The 18,177-nt window shown below is 48.1% G+C and overlaps 4 protein-coding genes across 4 annotated transcripts; 3 read left to right on the top strand and 1 right to left on the bottom strand.

Annotated features, from left to right (window-relative positions):
- Positions 1 to 3,072: 3,072 nt before the first annotated feature.
- On the bottom strand, positions 3,073 to 6,821 carry GIQ15_06252 (26S proteasome regulatory subunit rpn2; the record flags this gene model as incomplete). Its single annotated transcript, XM_033553669.1, has 5 exons — positions 3,073 to 3,402; positions 3,469 to 5,709; positions 5,775 to 6,307; positions 6,381 to 6,550; positions 6,682 to 6,821. The coding sequence occupies 5 exons, from the start codon at positions 6,819 to 6,821 to the stop codon at positions 3,073 to 3,075; spliced, it is 3,414 nt and encodes a 1,137-aa protein (XP_033404813.1).
- Positions 6,822 to 7,569: 748 nt separating this feature from the next.
- On the top strand, positions 7,570 to 8,961 carry GIQ15_06251 (Atg28p; the record flags this gene model as incomplete). Its single annotated transcript, XM_033553668.1, has 1 exon — positions 7,570 to 8,961. One exon carries the CDS (start codon positions 7,570 to 7,572, stop codon positions 8,959 to 8,961), a length of 1,392 nt encoding a protein of 463 aa, XP_033404812.1.
- A 640-nt stretch (positions 8,962 to 9,601) lies between these two features.
- Positions 9,602 to 10,735, top strand: GIQ15_06250 (uncharacterized protein; the record flags this gene model as incomplete). The annotated part of the gene is made up of 2 exons (XM_033553667.1): positions 9,602 to 9,849; positions 9,943 to 10,735. 2 exons carry the CDS (start codon positions 9,602 to 9,604, stop codon positions 10,733 to 10,735), a joined length of 1,041 nt encoding a protein of 346 aa, XP_033404811.1.
- Positions 10,736 to 12,151: 1,416 nt separating this feature from the next.
- Positions 12,152 to 13,796, top strand: GIQ15_06249 (uncharacterized protein; the record flags this gene model as incomplete). Its single annotated transcript, XM_033553666.1, has 3 exons — positions 12,152 to 12,250; positions 12,312 to 12,499; positions 12,554 to 13,796. The coding sequence occupies 3 exons, from the start codon at positions 12,152 to 12,154 to the stop codon at positions 13,794 to 13,796; spliced, it is 1,530 nt and encodes a 509-aa protein (XP_033404810.1).
- Between the last annotated feature and the right edge of the window lie 4,381 nt (positions 13,797 to 18,177).

Raw genomic sequence — 18,177 nt, 5'->3', positions numbered from 1 at the left:
GGATCGCTGAAGACGTCCTTTGTGCCGCGAAGGTGCGCAGAGCTGAGCTTCTTCGCCTTGAAGCTGTTGTTTCTTCGTCGAAGGGACCAAGATGCGCAGGTTGGATGGATGGTCACGTGATGGACTCTGTGTTGTTCGACTTTACAAGGAGAAACAAGAGAAATAACAAATAACGTCGTTGGCTCTAGATTTAACAACTCCTGCCAGTGTCATGTATAAGGGGTAATTTTGATTCTAGATAACTAGGGTAAAGATACAGGTGATCCACAGCTACGGGAATCAAGAATCGAAAGAAACAAAAGGAAAACATCAAGTGTATAAGACAGGCAAAAGAAATTCATACAAGATATTTCTGGTATATGATATTGAAGATAGATTGGGCGACGACAAGTGGTAGAATCCAGATTATATCTTCATTCCAAAGAGCTGGTGGACCTTCAGGGACTGTCGCATACTCAAATCCAACATGATCTCCTCACTTCCTCCGGGGATAGCATAGGCTCTGACATCGCGGTAGAGTCTCTCGATCTTACCACCTTGTCCGCCACGGGAATAACTCAAGCCACCGAAGATCTGACTGGCCTCACGGGCGCAGAACTCGAAGGTCGTTGTAGACTGAGCCTTGAGACTGGCAATAGCTCCACCCAGACGCAGGGCAGCTTCGTCCTCGTCCATGTGCTGGCACTGGAAGATGAGGTTCTCGAGCCAGTTGAAGCTTGCTTCGATCTGGCGGGCCATGTGTGCGAGTTTCATTCGAATGACTGGGTGATCGATGAGACGCTTGCCGAAAGTGCGGCGCTTGTGGGCGTATTTCACTGATTCCTCGAAGCAGACACGAGAGAAGCGCAGGCACTGGATGATGATACCCACACGCTCGTGGTTGAAGTTGGTCATGATAACTAGTGGTTATATGTTAGTTCTGCTACTAGTTCTCTGCTAGAGTGAGCGAATACTGGCAAAGACATACCCTTGAAACCCTTGTTCTCCTTTCCGATCAAGTTGCCGACTGGGACCTTGACGTCTTCGAAGGTGACATAGGTGGTGCCGCTGCCCCAGACACCCTGGCAGTCCATCTTGCGAGTGCTCACACCGCCGAGGGAACGCTCAATGAGGAGAACACTGATGCCTCCCATTCCGGGCCCACCGGTTCGGACGGCAGTGGTGAAGTACTCGCTCATTACGCCGTTGGTGATCCATTTCTTCTCACCGTTGACAATATAGTGCTTTCCGTCAGGGGTAAGTTTGGCCTCACAGGTCAAGTTGGAGACATCACTTCCAGCGTCAGGCTCAGTGATAGCGAGGCAGATACGCTTATCACCAGCTAGGATGCCAGGGACAACACGCTCCACGAGCTCCTTGGATCCGTATTTGACAAGGGGTGGACATCCAATTCCAAACCCACCGATGAGGTTCCAGACGATACCTCCGCTAGCAGCACGGGAAAGCTCGTCGGTGACGATCAGCTCATGGAAGAGATCCCATTTCTCTGGTGGCACACTCTTGACTTCGTTCTTGACCAAATTCTTGTTGTACGATATACCAAGCAGACCGCCCAGGTATCCTCTATCGCCCATCTGCTTGTAGATGCGCTCCGGTACCTCCTTGGCCTCGTCCCATTCATGGGCATATGGCTCAATCTCGGTCTCCACCCACTGTCGTACCTCGTCACGGAGGGCAGCGTGTGTCTCATTGTAGAAATTAGAGTAGTACTGGAGACTGGTTAGCTTGCTCTGACCCCAGTTAGAAGCAGATGACAAGAAGCGCTTACTCCGTGATACCACGACGGATCCGCAAACGGGATCAAATCACCATATGGATCCAGGGCCTTCGAGGTAGAGACAGCCTGGGACTGAGCCGGCTGTTCCTTTGGAGCCTCCTTCTTTGCCGGTGCTGGTGCGGGAGCAGCGGCAGGGGCCGGAGCAGCCTTCTTGGTGTCCAGGGAACCGATTTGCAGCTTTCCCTGGTACTTCTTCAAGACGCCAGCGTTGTGGTACTTCCAGAACTGCTTCGAGGCATCCTTTCCTCCCATACGCTGCAAGACTGGATAGAATGTAAGTATGGTCTCTCGGTTCAAGGGAGGATGAAGTATAGATCAAGCATACTCTTTTTGCCGCCTATCGAAGAAGGGATGTCAGCTAATCTCATACCATACATAATACTCACTAGATGAGCAACTAACCTGGGTGGTCATCCTGGAACTTGGACACATCATAGACGTCTTCATCGATGATAATCCATACGTCACTGCCCTTGTTATGCGACGCAACGTCGTCTTTGGAATATACGCCAGACATGGTGATAGACTGAACACTGACTATGTGCAGCTAACGGAAGAGCAAAGAGCAGAAGCACAGAAGGATGGGGTATATATATATAATATAAACTCGGTGTCGTCTGGGGATGACCGAATCAGAGTCGGGGTATAACAAAGACGTAGAAGCAGAAGAAGAGAGAAAAGTCTGGGGAAACGGGGCCCTAAAGAAGAACTCGGGAGCTGAAAAGGAAGAAATATAAGCCTAGGTACAATCACAAGCCAGCTCCGGGGGCGATGTCTTCTATGTCCATCGCGGAGGAATAAAGTAGAAGGTTAGGAGATCTTGTCACATGCGACATCCTTTGCAGTGACGTTATGACGTTTGGCCACCTTTACTAGACAGTAGACTACTTCTCACGTAGTATATAGTATAGAAGTCAGACATTATAGACATGAGATAGAGGTATACACGCAGACAGAGAGCAGCATTAGTTCATCCTCGCTTTCTATATAGATAGAAAAGAAACAGATAAAGAGAAGGAGAAAGAGAAAGAGCAGAAGGTATAGGCATTACTAAGCAACGGATCACGAGATATTTACCTCGGCTCAAGTTTCGCGACTTCTGCACGGGGAAATGGCCAGCATAGGAAGCTCGTTTTACACAGTTATATTAGGATAGGATGTCAAGATAGTTTAGAGTACAGAGAGGCAGGAGGTAGCTCCCACTGAATGCTATGCTGGAGGAGGAAATGGTAGAAGTGGTAAGGAAAAAGGGTAGGTCAAGGACGGCTGCCAACTTCGTGTACGGAGTAGGGAGCTCAGAGCTCCTCGTCCTCGCCGTCAGTTTCATATGTAAAGTCTTCGGGCACAGGGGCCTCTTCGACGCCTTCCTCGTCCTCATCGACGGCTGTAAGGACACCTGCAGCAGCAGCAGCTCCGGCCGTAGCGCCTGGTCGGACAGGGGTGGTGGGTGCACCCCGGGCTGCCTGTGCAGCTCCCTGGAGGGCCGCGTTGATACGGCCCTGGATGGCATCGGGTTGGCCACTGGCGGTAGCGGCAGGCTTGGTTTCCTTGCTGGCGCTTAATTCGATGATTTCACGCGGCTCGGAAGGCGTCTTGTCGAGAAGAACAATAACTCCACCGGTAGCCTATTGAACAAACACCATGTTAGCATCTACTGTACTTTTTTGCATAGTACGGGGTTCAATATATACCTTCTTGACAGGCTCGTATCTCCGGTCAGGGAACGAGATGTACTTCACTTGAGCTGGGAGCACGCGCGACAAGTTCGACACCTCATACCCGACCTTCTCTTTCTCCGGCTTTCGTTTGGGCTCAACGGTAGCGGCGGTGTCCTTGTCGTCGGCCTTTGGTGCGGTTTCATCAATGTCCATCTTGTCGGGAAGTTGTTGGGCGGTGGTCTTTGGCGTCGTTGGGGTCTGCTCTATATCAATGCTTCCGCTTCGTTGCTTCTCTCTTTTCTGTGCACGTCGCTTGGCCTGTGCAGTGGTAGACAGAACCGCAGTTTTGATCTTCTCTGGCGCCTCGTCTGCCTTCACCTGCTGCTCTGGAGGGTAGTCGAAGAGGCTTGGGCGGGTGTTGCTGTGGAACTTAAAGTCGGGGACTTCCAGCTTCTGGTCAACACCAATCACGGCGGTGGGCGTAAAACTGAGAGATAGGAAATGGGTCAATGGGAACCAGTACCAGTACTGGGTAAACACAGCCATTCCTACGATGCCTGGCATGTTGAGGTTGCCTGATTGGGTCTGTAGGCTGATGGTGCAGTTCCGTCCTCCAGCGTCGATGATTCCCAGGGCAATAGCACAGCCGAACTTGGCCATAGCATCCTCGTGCCGGTCTGCAATGACCTTTTGCATGGCCTTACGAATAGTTCCAACCTTTGGGTTCATCGTTTCATTCTGCTGAACGAGCACCATGGAGAGGGCGATCAAAGCACCTTGGCGGACGAAATCCATTGGGTCCCTCAGCATTGGCTCTAGAAGGTCAATAGCATCATCCAAGCCGGTACCAGCGCAGGAAATACCAAGTGCCATGGCGGCTCCGTATCGAACGTGTGGATTATAGGATTCTGAAAGGAGTTCGACCATGCGTGGAACACTCTGGTGTTTGCGGAACAGTATGAAACCCAAGCTCATGACGGCAGCACGACGGACATCGTCGCTAACGTCACTGACAGCTACGTGAAGGAGTTTGCGGACGGCCTTGTTGCTTCCGGTTCCACAGTAGGCGAGTGCAATTGCCATGATTCCACCGTATCGTAGTGTAGGATCAGGATCACCCAGAAGTCCGTTAATAAGTTCATCCGCGGCTTCCTGGCGGCCGTACATGATCAACGCCATACCCATAGCAAGACCACGAATAATTTTTTCGTGCTGCGTTAGGTGTGCATACTGAATCATGTCCTCGAGTGCCTTCATGTTTCCGGATCCCAACATGACCAAACCCATAGCGAGACCCACTGCCTCGCCATTCAGCGCCAAATCTGCGTTCAAGACCTTGTTCAGATCCGCATAAATCCCTTCATCGCCAGTTCCCATTGCTGCTACTCCCAGACCGAGCGCACCACCGTGTTGCACAACTTCTTCGGTGGCCTTGTTGAAATGTTCGCGAATGTGGTCCACCGCCCAGCCTTCATGGTTGGCATAGATCAAACCAAAGGCGTACAGGGAGCCACCTTGACTATATACAGAGCCAGGGTTACCAACACCCGCCATAGATTCCTTGGGAAGATATGGTGCCAGTAGCTTCTGTCCCTGGGTAAGGTTGCCACGATGAATGACACCGAGGGCGGCAGTGGCAGTAAACTTCGACCAATTAACAGCCTTGCCTAACCAGTCCAGGTTGTCACGGAAGAACTTGTCATGTGTAGTTCCCGCATGCATGAAGGCATTGGCGCAAGTCACTGCAGTGTGGAATATCGAATTCCTCGCCTCCAAGCTATCCTTGATTTTATCCAAGATAGTAATGTCGGCTTTGTTATTGCGGTACAGGAACTCAAGGTTGAGTTGAATGGAGTTGGCGCCGTCAAGGATACCTCGAGTTGATTTCAGCGAAGCTCGTGCTTCAGCAGTAAATTTTCGGCCTCCGTTAGCGGGCCTTGATTGGGCGGCTTGCTCCTCGCTGTCGTCAATAAGTTTATCGGTTTCCTTTGGCTCTGGTTCTATCTTGTCGGAGGATTCCGTCTCGTCGGATTCTGGCGCAATTGCTGCCAGTTCTTGTCGTACCTTTTTCAGAAACTCCTGGGTGCTGTTATCGTAAAGATCAAAGGAGATTTGATAAGCCACTGCAAGAGACCTTGCATCACCCTTTTCAACTAGTCGTTGCAAAATATCGGACGCCATCGAATGCTCGTTCAAGTAGACAACGCATTTCGCAATAGAAAAGTAGTCAGGTGAAGGGATCTCGTTTAGAAGCTCGAGGATAAGCTTCAGGATCTGGAAAATCATTTTGGTTAGCATACTGATGTTTCGCCCCATTAGGCGTATAAAGGTCTACGAACCTCGTTTCTGAACGCCCGCTCTTGGACGACGTTCATACAAATGCCCAAGACATACTCCATCAACTCCTCTCCGCGCTTGGAGGATTCGACGCCTTGCTCCTTTTCATCGTGAGCAGCTCGGAGAATAGCAGCTCGCAAGATATCGAGGCTCTTGGCTTCGACAGCAATGCCAATCACCTGACGATACCTCTGTTGCTCGAAACACCGCTCAAATAGTCGTTCAATGACATTTTGCAGCTGCCTTTGGATTCCGCGTTGAAGTATCAAGGGCACCTCATCCCCATCTGCGCCAACATCTTCGCCGACAGGGTAACTTGCTTCTGCCGACGATTCGGGACGGGACAGGAGGGACTTTGAGGGCAGGGCGGACTGCGAAAATGGGGTGATGGGCGAGCTTAGGCCAGCAGATGTACTCGAGACACCTCCGTCGTTCCGTGGGAACGAGGTGTTAAGTTGAGGAGCTCCGCCACGTCCTGCGGCTTGTGAAGCCTTCAACATCGAGCATGTCGAAATAAAGGTATCCACGCATTTTGCTGTGCATTATAACGTTAGCATGCCATGGTATAAAGACGGAGTGGATTTTCCGCGTCGTAGATATAAACGTACAGATGATAGTTTCCTCAAATTCACCACCGGTCTCGATATCGAACCGATTACCAGCTCCTAGAGCAAAAACCATACTCTCGCCATATTCTTGTAGGTGGTAGTACACCTTGGCGGCAACGAGGGAAGCAAGTTCGCGTTCTGGAAATGATTCATCTTCGCTCAGGGCTTCTCTATTTCATACACAGGATGGTTAGCCATAGCTCAACGAACACGGAAGCGAAGCAAAAAACAGCTGTCCAGCAGGCACAGCCTTCTCTACCGGTGATTAGGCTATGTATAGGAAGGGCTCTTCACAACGTACATCTGTCCAACGGATCCGGCAATCTCAGACCATAGCAGATCGACTTGGGCGTCAAGGGCCTTCAGGGCGAACACTTTAAGCTCGGTGTCGGGTTCAGAAAGGAATCCCACTAAACCCGCAGCTGAAACGAGGCCAACCATGGTGTTATCTTAATATGAAGTGTTCTGTCAACGGTGTGTCTGCACTCCGGCTGGAGCTGTCACGAGTGCGCGGCTGTCGCCTTCAGGCTGTAGTAAGATCCAAGACGTGTAAGGGGACAAGTGATGGCAAGTAAAAACAAAAAAGTAAGGCAGAAGCTAGGAATACAGACGAGAAGTAGAAGCAGAGGGAAGAAGAAGGGGGATGATGGTGAAATGATCGTGGTGCCGATGGGTGCTGGAGTGTTTGATGTTGTTGTCGCAGAAGCCCGAAGAAGCAGCAGAAAGCCAGAACTGAGCTGGCGAGTCACGTGATGCGCTTACTCGGGCGGTTGCTGCCTAAGCGCGCTTCTACTTCTACTTGTACTTCTACTACTACGTCTACTTCTATACTATGCTTGCATGCTTATATATGCGATGGTGAGTGGCCGAGGATAATGCTATAGCCAGTGCTGCTCACACGGCCTCTGTGATCACTTGCACTGCTCGACGCGGCGTCATCCTTATGACCTGACCGAAGCAGCCAATCACCAAGCCTCATATCCGGCCTATCTCGAGCTACGAAGTATTTAAGCCGGATGCTCCCTGCACGCGACACACGCCTCCGGAGCAAAGGTGAACGCCAGAGCTGGGACTTATATTCTCTCAAGTTGACCCGAGTTGGCTCTAGGATAGCTGCTAGTTGATCCAGCCCATCCGTCTATGTTCATCTATGACTTACGTCTGTTCATCAAGCTAGCTCGAGCCGAAAATGTCGACCTGGGGCTTCAGTGAGTCGCAGCGTTTGCGATCAATACCACTCGCGGCCCCCGTGAACCCTACAGATCCCTTTATTTATATAGAGCGGCAATCCAAGCAGCTTCAAAGCGACTTACAGGAGCTACTTGACTCCCAGAGTCGTGCTCTGTCGGCCAGGCAGCCCTTAACCTCGCGGGAGGACACTCCCTCGACCAGAAGCTCGACTCCTACTCCCTCTCATATCGCAAGTCACAGGTCGACGTTGCCTGTTCCAGTACGCCAGCCGCGCAAGAAGGAAACCAGCCTCCGAAATGCACGTCGAGGCATTCTTCGGTCGATCCACAACCTGTTAAGCCTGAAGGAGGAAGAGCATGACATTCTTAACGCAGAGGTATACACGAGGCGGGAAGCTCTGAAGGTGGTGGAATCATTTATAGATAAACGGGCTGGCTTGGAAAGGTCGATATCCGGCATGCAAGCCGACAAGCAAAAGAAGCGGGTAGACACGCTCTCGAACGAGCTTCACGGTCTAGAAGACGAGATCAGGGAGACAGAAACAAGGCTGGCGGAAATGAAGGTGCGCCATCGGCATATGGTGAACGAACTATCGCAGCTTCAAAACTCCGTCGACGCTAAACTATCATCCTATGAAGCCGCTCTCTCCCTGGTGAATTCAGATGCCAAACGATACCTGAAGACCCCGCCTATCCCACCGCTCCAGATAGCCCCTTCTTCGACAACCTTCTTTTCGCTGAACCCAGACCGCCGGACCCTGGAGATGGCAGAGGAACACTGGACGCAAGAAATTTCGGCGCTACAGAAGCGGAACCTGACCACCAACCAGGAAATCGAAGCATTAAAGGAAGGTGGGCGTATATGGAACGATACTGTAATAACAATAACGACTTTCGAGAAACGGCTACGGAATACGGTGAACCGCCTACAGGGGAAGGGCCCGCTATTCGAATCAATCGGCCCTCAGGAAGCCCGCGAGACAGACGTTGCCTTGATACTGAAAGAATTAGATGCTACGATTCAAAGCCTAGAATGCAGCCTACAACTAGCGGAGGAGAAGAACTGGACGCTACTTATATGTGGAATTGGTGCTGAACTGGAAGCCTTTGTGGAGGCTAAAGCCATGTTTTCAAGTACGTTTGGCGGCCATGACGACGCTCTAGATGAAGACCACGGCGGGACGATGGTAGGAGAGGTACCCGAGGACTTATTACGGTCTCCCACGCCATCAAGGGTAGGCTCTCCCTCTCCCGAAATATGCCAGTCGACAGTTCCCGCCAATCAAGCCACTGCCTGCCCAAAGGACTCGCCTTCAACGAAGGTCAAGGACACGGCGCCCGAAAGTGATGACGACGAGCCCGACCCTGCCTGGCTATTATCCTCATCATAGTCATCCTTCCCCATGGCTAAACATCATTATGTTACTTTGATAGATTCTATAGTCTACCACCTCTTATCCGCCCTTTCTCTTCCTAATTATTCGTTGTATGGGTCAGGCATTATAATGCCATCGTGAACGAGACAGTGCGCTACTACTAATATATGATATCATTTGCAGCTCTCATCGTTATATGAATGTCGGACTGTAGGACTGTCTACCATTGTTTAGCGAGATTGGATATTTTCCCCGACAAATGATAGAATAAATAGGATATGAGAGTTGGTCTGATTGCTGGGTCAATATATACACTAGCCATTACTCCGTACTCTATTGAATAAAAGGAAGTATTTCGAGCTGAGAGACGATGCTCTACAGAAAGATGATTTAATACAAGATCAACCAGCCTGAATTCTGGTTACAAAAAATACGATGATGACTAAGTAAATAAACTTACCTAAACTAGTGCGAGCTGATATTTTGGTTGACTTGAACAACATTTGACAAGGGAACGAACCCTGCGAGTGGATGTCGGCTGTATAAAAACAAGCTATAGATCTTGAAGCATTGAATTTAACTGCCTCTATATCTGGATGAAGAAATAAAAGGCATAGTTACGCTTACAAAAGGACTTGCCTTGCTGTCTATCGCTATGGCCCTACCGCGGCCAACACACCAGTTTACAATCCCATCGGTTTATGACGACGTTCAGCTTCAATGTAGGCTATATCATCCCATCCACTTGAAGCCCTCGGATAAGAAATCTACATGGACGAAGAAAGGTGCTATGGTAGCCCATCCATACGCACCTCTAGGCGGTTGCTACGATGACCCAGTTGTGGCTATCATTGCGGATGAGCTATTGAAGGCAGGATATATTGTAGGCACTTTCAACTTACGGTACTTCCAATCTTGTTGCCTTTTTGCTTAAATAACCCTATAGGAACTGGTTGTGAAATTTTGAGCATGTGAGTACTAACTACTACGCTCCAGGGGCGCGGGCGGGTCACAAGGGCGAACAAGCTGGACAGGAAGACCTGAACTCGGCGATTTTGTCTCATTCTATGCGTTTCTGGTGTATTACATCTTGGGCCTAGATCCTATTTCAAAGCCCTCATCTGATACAGCTACGGGGAGTGGCTCAGCTAGGGGCGAACCAAGCCGAGCTGAGATTATAGTATCGGGGTATTCCTATGGGTCAATGCTGGCTACTTATCTACCGTCTCTAGAGAGTATCCAAATAGCATTCGAAGAGCACAAGGAAGCCAAGGCGCCTGTCAAAATTCTGCAAGAGGCCCATAACATGTCCTCCAAATGGAACAGGGGCATCGGATCACAGGACGACGCTAACCAACCATGTTATCCAGCTCATTCCATCGAAACTACCGAGAGTAATGATATCAACATATCATATCTCCTCGTGTCCCCTATCCTACCACCAATTTCCCTCTTTACAGCCACAGCTCTTCTTACGTCAACCTCTAAGCTCACAACAACCATACAAGGCAAACTCCTCCAAGGTTCAGACCTCCATACTAAGGCTTCAGAGCACCGGACTCTGGCGCTATACGGAGACAGAGACGGCTTCACCTCGTCTAAAAGGTCAAATGATTTGTGTGAAGAACTGAAGAAACTAGAACACTCACGGTTCGGGAGTGTCCTGGTTGAGGGAGCAGGTCATTTTTGGCATGAAGATGAAGCAGAAGTTCAGATGAGAAACGCAATTCGTAACTGGATTGCGACTGACGATATTTATCCAGATCTGTATAGCAATACTACAATCTGATATTTACACCCTTACTCGTTATTGGTGGCCATACTCAGCCTTCTCTGGCTAGCAAAATGTAGGGTGCCTTCACTTTACCGACAATGCAGAACTGCCGGCAGAATTAAAGGAATAACCTATGCTCGATATACATTGTTCGACGCTTCAGCACTATCAAGGATTGTATCACGAGTTGACACCTAGTACAAATGGAATGGGCCATCCACCGAGCTAGTTAGGCTCGGCAACTAAACTTCAAGTTGCGATGGTATGTATGGAAGCAGCTTCCACTACCAAACTAAAAGCCACTATCTATCGGACTCCATGTCATCAAGATTCCTAGTCACAGGAATTAATCGATAAATTTATACCACAAACCCCATAAACCCAACGGTTGAAATTTACCCAGTGGTCAGGGGTTTGGAGCTTCAGCAACCACTATACATTCACACTACCATAGCCTAGCCAATAAACCCGATCGTACTCCGAACAACTGGGCCATCGCCACATTGCTCGGGAAATATCTGGAACTCTAACAGAAGGCCCGTGCTATGACCTAGGCTAGATCAACTTGAACGCTAATGGCGATACCTTCGCATACTTCCAGAAAATGCGCTGGGCACACAGCGATACCACATACCACCCCTTGGGCATTTTCTGACTGCCAGTGGCAGACATGGTTCATAAAATGACTATAGACGTGTGTGGTAGTAGAAGCTTGATTTCTCTCCTCTCCTTTCACAGGAGGTTCGACAGGTTACAACGGACATTTTACAGCTTGTTCACTGTAATCAGGCATATCATACCACGTCCCCGAGGAGGCGATGGTCATTTCACTAGAATTTCCGCGCACGTTGAGATGGCCGACCACAATGCGCTGTCTTATTATGCCCATCCAGCCGTTCAAAGTGCGCACATGGCATCAGTGTCGACATATATATCGAGAGCAGCGGACGGCCCAAGGGATGATCTTCTTCACCAATCAAAACTGATACCGAGAGTATATAGGTATGGGCCCTCTTGTGGTATACGACTAATAAGAGCTTGTCATTGCCGGCTGGGAAATACTAGCAAAACGGGCAGGACGCTACAAGCAGAAATTATACGGGATACCCTTCACCAAGCGAGTAGTGCTATGACCTTCATGTAAAAGCTCAACCGCACAGTCGAAATGCTACATTGCGGTAGGGCGGGGCACGAGCCACGATCCTTGCGCGAAGCGATACCGCAAATGGCCGGTTTATTCGTATACGGCCTTCTTTACGGGTCCTGGACGACCAATACGAGGTAGGGCGTGAAGCCAACTCCGGTCCGATCCTCAAAGTCCGAGAACTCGTCGTAGGTACTCCGTTACTTACCTATATGTTATCCTCTTGCCATAAAATTATCGCCTCTACCGCTTTTCTTGAAAGCCTCAAGGCAAGCGAAGCAAATAAAATGTTGCTCCTAGTGGCCGGAGGGTGCATCACGGTTTTCGTGCTCTATCTGGTGGTTGGAAGGTACACTTTAAATCGCCTTATTTCCTTTATTCTCAATGTAAGGTTATCCCTACATCAATATGGTATATGCATCGTTTATGCCTATCACCTGACGATAGTGGTTCCTAGTCCGACGATACCCAGTTCAGCATCTCAAATGGGGTACACCACTCCCAACATGCCCTTACGTCTGGCCTAACGGGCAAGGGGATATCGGCAAGTTCCTCGAAGGTATTGAAAACAGCGAAGACTGGCGGCAGCAATATGGGAGTATCTACCGTATCTGGGCAGGAATGACACCCGAAGTGTACGTGCCCTTTACCTCAACTACTTGGCAAATACCTGACCTCTGTTGAAATAGCGTCCTCACGAAACCGGAGCATATCAAAACTGTTTTCCGAGACTCCGACAAACATCTCAAAGCTGTGAACAACAATTCAGGGTATCTTATGAGCCGGATCCTTGGTAAATGTGTGGGACTTATTAGCGGTGAAGAATGGAGATGTCTTCGGATAGTAAGCGAGACAGCATTCACACGATCCAGCATGTCGAACCATGTGAGCTTTATTCATGAGCGGGTCAAGCGGCACCTACAAGAACACGAAAGCAGCTGGAAATTCAGTAACTACGGTCTTATAGACCCCGTGGAAGACTTGAAGATGCTTCCCTTCTTCATTGTTGCAGAGATAATCTATGGCCCTCTTTCTCCCTATATGGAGCAAGAGCTGCGAGATATGGTACCAATACGCGAAGGGCTGTTCAAACACGTTATCCGTGGCGGCCTTAGTCGATTCCGGTTGTCTAGGTACCTGCCTACAGCAGCTAATAAATGTCTGAGATCCTTTGAAACCAAATGGCAAGAATTCAATCAATCGGCATATCAGCGAGCATTAGACATGTCCTTACTTGATGCCCCTGTCGTCCATTTATTCGAATCACTTAGGGAAGGGACAATCACTTCCGATCATCTATACCATACACTAGACGAATCGCTTTACGCTAACCTTGACGTGACAATGGGCGGTTTGTCGTGGAACCTTGTCTTCCTGGCATATAACCAAGAAGTCCAAAAGCGACTACGCTCAGAGATCCAATCCATACAGAACGCAAAACAGCACAGCATGCATGGATACCTTACTAGCTCGACTTCTTTTCTTAATGCGTGTATCTTAGAATCCTCCCGATTAAAACCACTTGCTGCCTTCTCAGTGCCGCAGTCAGCACCAACAGATCGAATTATCGATGGTTATCAGATTCCAGCCGGGACCAATTACGTGGTGGATACCTACGCTCTCAACATTAAGAACGATTTTTGGGGGTCCGATACAGATCACTACCGACCTAATAGATTTTTGGACGTGAATAGTACCGAAGCACGGTACCACTTCTGGCGGTTTGGATTTGGGCCACGCCAATGTATGGGCCGGTATGTGGCGGATCTAATAATACGGGCACTGTTGGTAGAAGTCATTGGCCGATGGGAACTGCATTTGCCTAAGGATAGAGCCAAGGAAACCTGGAACCGGGATCGAGAGAGCTGGATTACGCATCCGACGATACAGCTGGTTTGTGTGCCGGTGTCATCAACAGAGAATAGATATTGACATGCATACGGAGGGCTGCATCTCATACGAATTACCCTAGACGCTTTACAGAAACTACATTTAAACCGCGTTGGCCTTGAGCGAGCTTTTATTCTGCGGTTCTAGTTTCCAAATTTCCAATGCTGATGGTGTTTATAAATATCAGGGTTGGATATGAATACATGGATGCTAAAGCGTGGAAACTAGGGATGCGAAATTAATTATCGTCCTTTTACCTTACAGCCGAACTTATTACACTCTTAATAAGTAAATAAGTTTTAAGTTTAAATAGGCGGATCAAGAGGCTCTTTATTTTTCTACATGGACATGATAAGTAGCCTTTGATAGCAGCATGATGAGGGCCCTGAAGTCATTTGAATTTGCGAGGTGATGGAAAATTACATGGTACCTAAGTAGTTGTGGCTGCTGAAGAATGCTGAGTCATCATAATGTTTAAGGTTAAGACTATGCTGCGGCCCGTAAATTCGGCCCGCAGGCCGATCCATGCAGATCCACTAGTTTATGCTTCTACCCCTGACACTGTATTTGCGTTAGCAACGCTTTTTGGACACTCTTCCGCAAGAGCTTGCTAGCTGATTTTTCTCCTGGTCGTACGCCAGGCTCTCCCTTCTTTTATTAAGCCTTTGTCATGGTTTAGTTGCTATATTATACATATGAATGCGTTCGTCACAATCTAGCCATCATCCTGCTGCAAGTCTGCAACACCAAGAAATCAGAAGTGGAGCTCGACATTTCCCGTGGGCACCATAGGAAAGTGTACGGAGTACTTTGATAATGAAAGCTAGGCATACTAGCAACAAGAGTTACGCATATACTGTCATGGATTTTCCTACTTCTAAGCGGCAGTCAAAGAACCCCTAGTGGTGATATAGTTACAGCTAAACGGGTTTTGGTTTTGTCGCGATATGCACGTCCGTATATCACGTCAAATAACTCGAACATGCGGTTAAGTGATTATCGGCAAGGCTATGACTAGATTTTCACAGTTCATCGTCGACTGGGCAACCTACAACTTTAGGAAGATGTATTACAATTATATATTTTTTCATTGTTTTTTGGGGGAAGCCATGGTCGGGGGCTATGCTTGTATCACGAGCTCGACGACCCCAACTATAGTAAAAACTATCACTATGTGCATAAAAGAATCAATTTCAAGCTCCCACTGTACATACCATATCCGTTGTAGATCTGATCGTATATCGCTTCCCAGTTTAAAGAGTTGCATGATACAGCCGTCTAATCAGTCTTCCGTTAGGCCAGAAGCTTTTCTTCTATGAACCTGGGAATAGCCACAAGCCTGTTTGTTATACTATCTCTCGCAGAGGGGTAATTTTGGGAGGGGCTATAGTAGCGGCCTCGTGTGTAGCTCCATATCCTAAGGTCGTATCGCTGCAACTATGCATAATTAGCATCTAGTTTTGTCAAAGTCGAAGTCGTGATTCCTCAATTAAAATGTTGACTAAGACAAATGGGGGACATATGAATTGAAAGGACGGTGGTGTTTATTTTCCTGCGGTGTGATGACTCTAGGTTTTAAGAACTCAATAAAAAAGGCTGTCCTACAGTAACCGCTATACCTGTAGGATAGAGTTCAGGCTTTTTTTCATTAAGTCTTGTGTTATAGGCTACACAATGGGTAGGGTGGCCTAATCATAGCTTAATCTATTATGATAATATTCAGGGATAGATAGCTCTAGTAGATTCGGGATTCATCAGAGCGCATGATAACGTCTGGGTCAACCATAACCTGCCAGCTCAGCTGAATAGCGTGGTCCACAAAGGGATCCTATATTCTGGAGGTGCTCTTTCAGATTTCTATTAGTAGCCATAAAGTGGACACCATGCGGATAGCACGAAGCCGCAGGCTGTCGCACTACACTGAGGGTATAGCCTTGCGTGCTGTCAAGTAGCTACTGACCATTGAAATAGCTGGTTGAGGCTTGGTGCAAGTTCGTTACAATGCTCCCAGCGTTCCGTAAGCTTGGAATTCCTGGAAAATTGTGATCTGGCAATACATCATTTGCTGCAGTCAGAAATCTCTGTGTATCCTCACTGTTTCATAGCCATTTTAAACATGATAGATAGCGGTGTAATTAGACTGTCGTTCATGTCGAGGGACAAACCATTTGACAAAATCACTCTCAAATAGGTGGAAATAGCTGATAGTAAGGCGGGTATATATGTAGGCCTGCTTTCTATAACATGGTTGAAAACGGCAGCAATGAATGTGCTTAAAGGAGACCATATATGGAAGGTAAAACGCAGGGCCAGAAGCGTACAAATAAACAGTGGTGCAGGTAAGGTTAACCGGCTTGGAGAAAGCGAGGGGCGAGGGATGTAACGACAATTCTATATGCATGGTCAATGCATTCATGTCGACAGGGCTTAAGCTTAAGCTTATGACGATCCAGAGCCCTACTGATATTGTGGAGTAAAATACTCAACTTGTCAGGGAGCTTTCGAGATTGATAGTGTCATAGTCTAGATATTCTAGACGCTTGATATGTGTAGACAACCAATAGCTTCTCACCAAAGATCTGGCTAAAGTACACGGCTACTATTTGACAGCATTAATATAACATGAACTTTATAGAGGAGCGATTCGCTCAGATATCCATCTGCGGGTTCGTTTAGCAGGAGTGTCGTTAGCGCCGTGCTCTACCAAAGGATGGATAGCTAAAATACCTGGCATTCTTCCATTCTTAGGGGGAAGAGCTTCTGAAACTTCTGTAGCTATGATTGTATCAATGCCGCGATGACTAGGCGTAATGATTGCATAACTATTGGGGACTGGCTCGATGTTCGATATTACCTAAGTAATGATTGATTACTTGGGTGACCTAGCATCTAGGGACGACCATGGGTATCGTGATCTCCTACTTCAGCTCTTAGGTCATAGGCTATCATGAGGTATGTCAATTCCATAACCAGGCGTTAGGCCGGAATTCAGTGTTGCGTCTTGTTCAAATCTTTTATATGCCACTGCTCACTCTTATAGAAAACGGTCCGAAAACAGAGAGAATATTGGGATAGAATATGTCATCTCATCACTGAACGGATGGCTTCATTGTTAATCGCTGAGCTGTCTAATGTCAGCTATATCGTTTCATAAGTTAGTTCGAATATTGCTCTGTTTGCACCAGTAGGGATAACTCGCAGGTTTAACTGCTTTAGCAACGGACGAGACATGATCTTGGGTGGCTCCAACAATTAGGAAAGTGTTGACTATGAATTAGCAATACTATGGCATTATCAACATAGTACCCGAGGTTCTCTAGTGAGATCTTTTGATCATTCCATGGCAAAACACATGCGCTGGTTGTCCGTTGGTGGTTAGTGCGTGACGTGGCCCAAACTTGCGAGTATTAGGGACCACTGCACCCCAGAATTCGCACTTTATCTAGCAGTTTGTTCAAAACCTAAGATATAGCAGCTATGGCCGGTCAAAGCCCTAACAACGCAATGGACCATCCTGGAATCAAAGCGGGCTAGCCAATGCGCAATATAAGAGATGACGTAGCCCTCGCTACGCCGACGAAAATCCCGCAACCCTGACATATCCAGAGACGTAACTTGCACTATAGTGTAGGATATAAGCGGCATTTACCATCCATAGAGTACACATCGTTACTATCTACAAGACGATAGATATATATATGTGGCCTTCTTAACGCCTGCGCATGCCAAGACATATCACGTGAAACTCCAGGTCACATGATAAGGGCCCGAAGTCTCAAGATGATTGCCTAATCTGGGTACATCAACTTCAACCTTCTCCTCTGCGTATAGGAAGTTCACATCTCCTTCATCGTCACCTGCAACGCCGCCTACTGCGTTGAAGATAGCAACGGAAAGATTATTACCGAGATATCCGCACGGGGCACACGGATATGCATCAAAGAAACGCCCCCAATCGATGACCAAGGTTGATCTTCATGATGACAGGGACTCGCGACCCGACAGTCTGGACAATAGGAGACAGCCTGTCCACTCGCAGCAGCTAACTATTGTCGCAACAAAGTCTAATGTTTAGTCAAACCCGGTGGACCTCTTGATAGCTGACATGGATCCTATCCAGGCGGATTGGGTCGGCTCCTCAGCCACGAAATAGATTGATGGCTAGAAGTGCTGAGATATCGCCACAAAAAACATAACAAGTCATGGAGGACAGCTAAGGCGATGAGTCCATGAGCACATGTCATCATTGAAACGGCCCGTTACCATCTCGCGTTGAGCATATAACTAACACACGGCTAGGTCAAGTAAATGGCGGGTTTTCACCCAAGGCCTCGGTTTTCTAGGTCAAAGGTGGCTTCCGTACATCCGCAAATAATCACCTGCAGAGATCCCCCGTACATATAATTCAACCATGGAACCTTGA

The sequence above is a fragment of the Arthroderma uncinatum genome (genome assembly GCF_011692745.1).
Source record: "Arthroderma uncinatum strain CBS 119779 chromosome Unknown scaffold4, whole genome shotgun sequence".
In the NCBI taxonomy this organism is placed as follows: domain Eukaryota; kingdom Fungi; phylum Ascomycota; class Eurotiomycetes; order Onygenales; family Arthrodermataceae; genus Arthroderma; species Arthroderma uncinatum.
The sequence above is the reverse complement of the archived record's forward strand: the minus strand, read 5'-3'. Positions and strand labels throughout refer to the sequence as shown.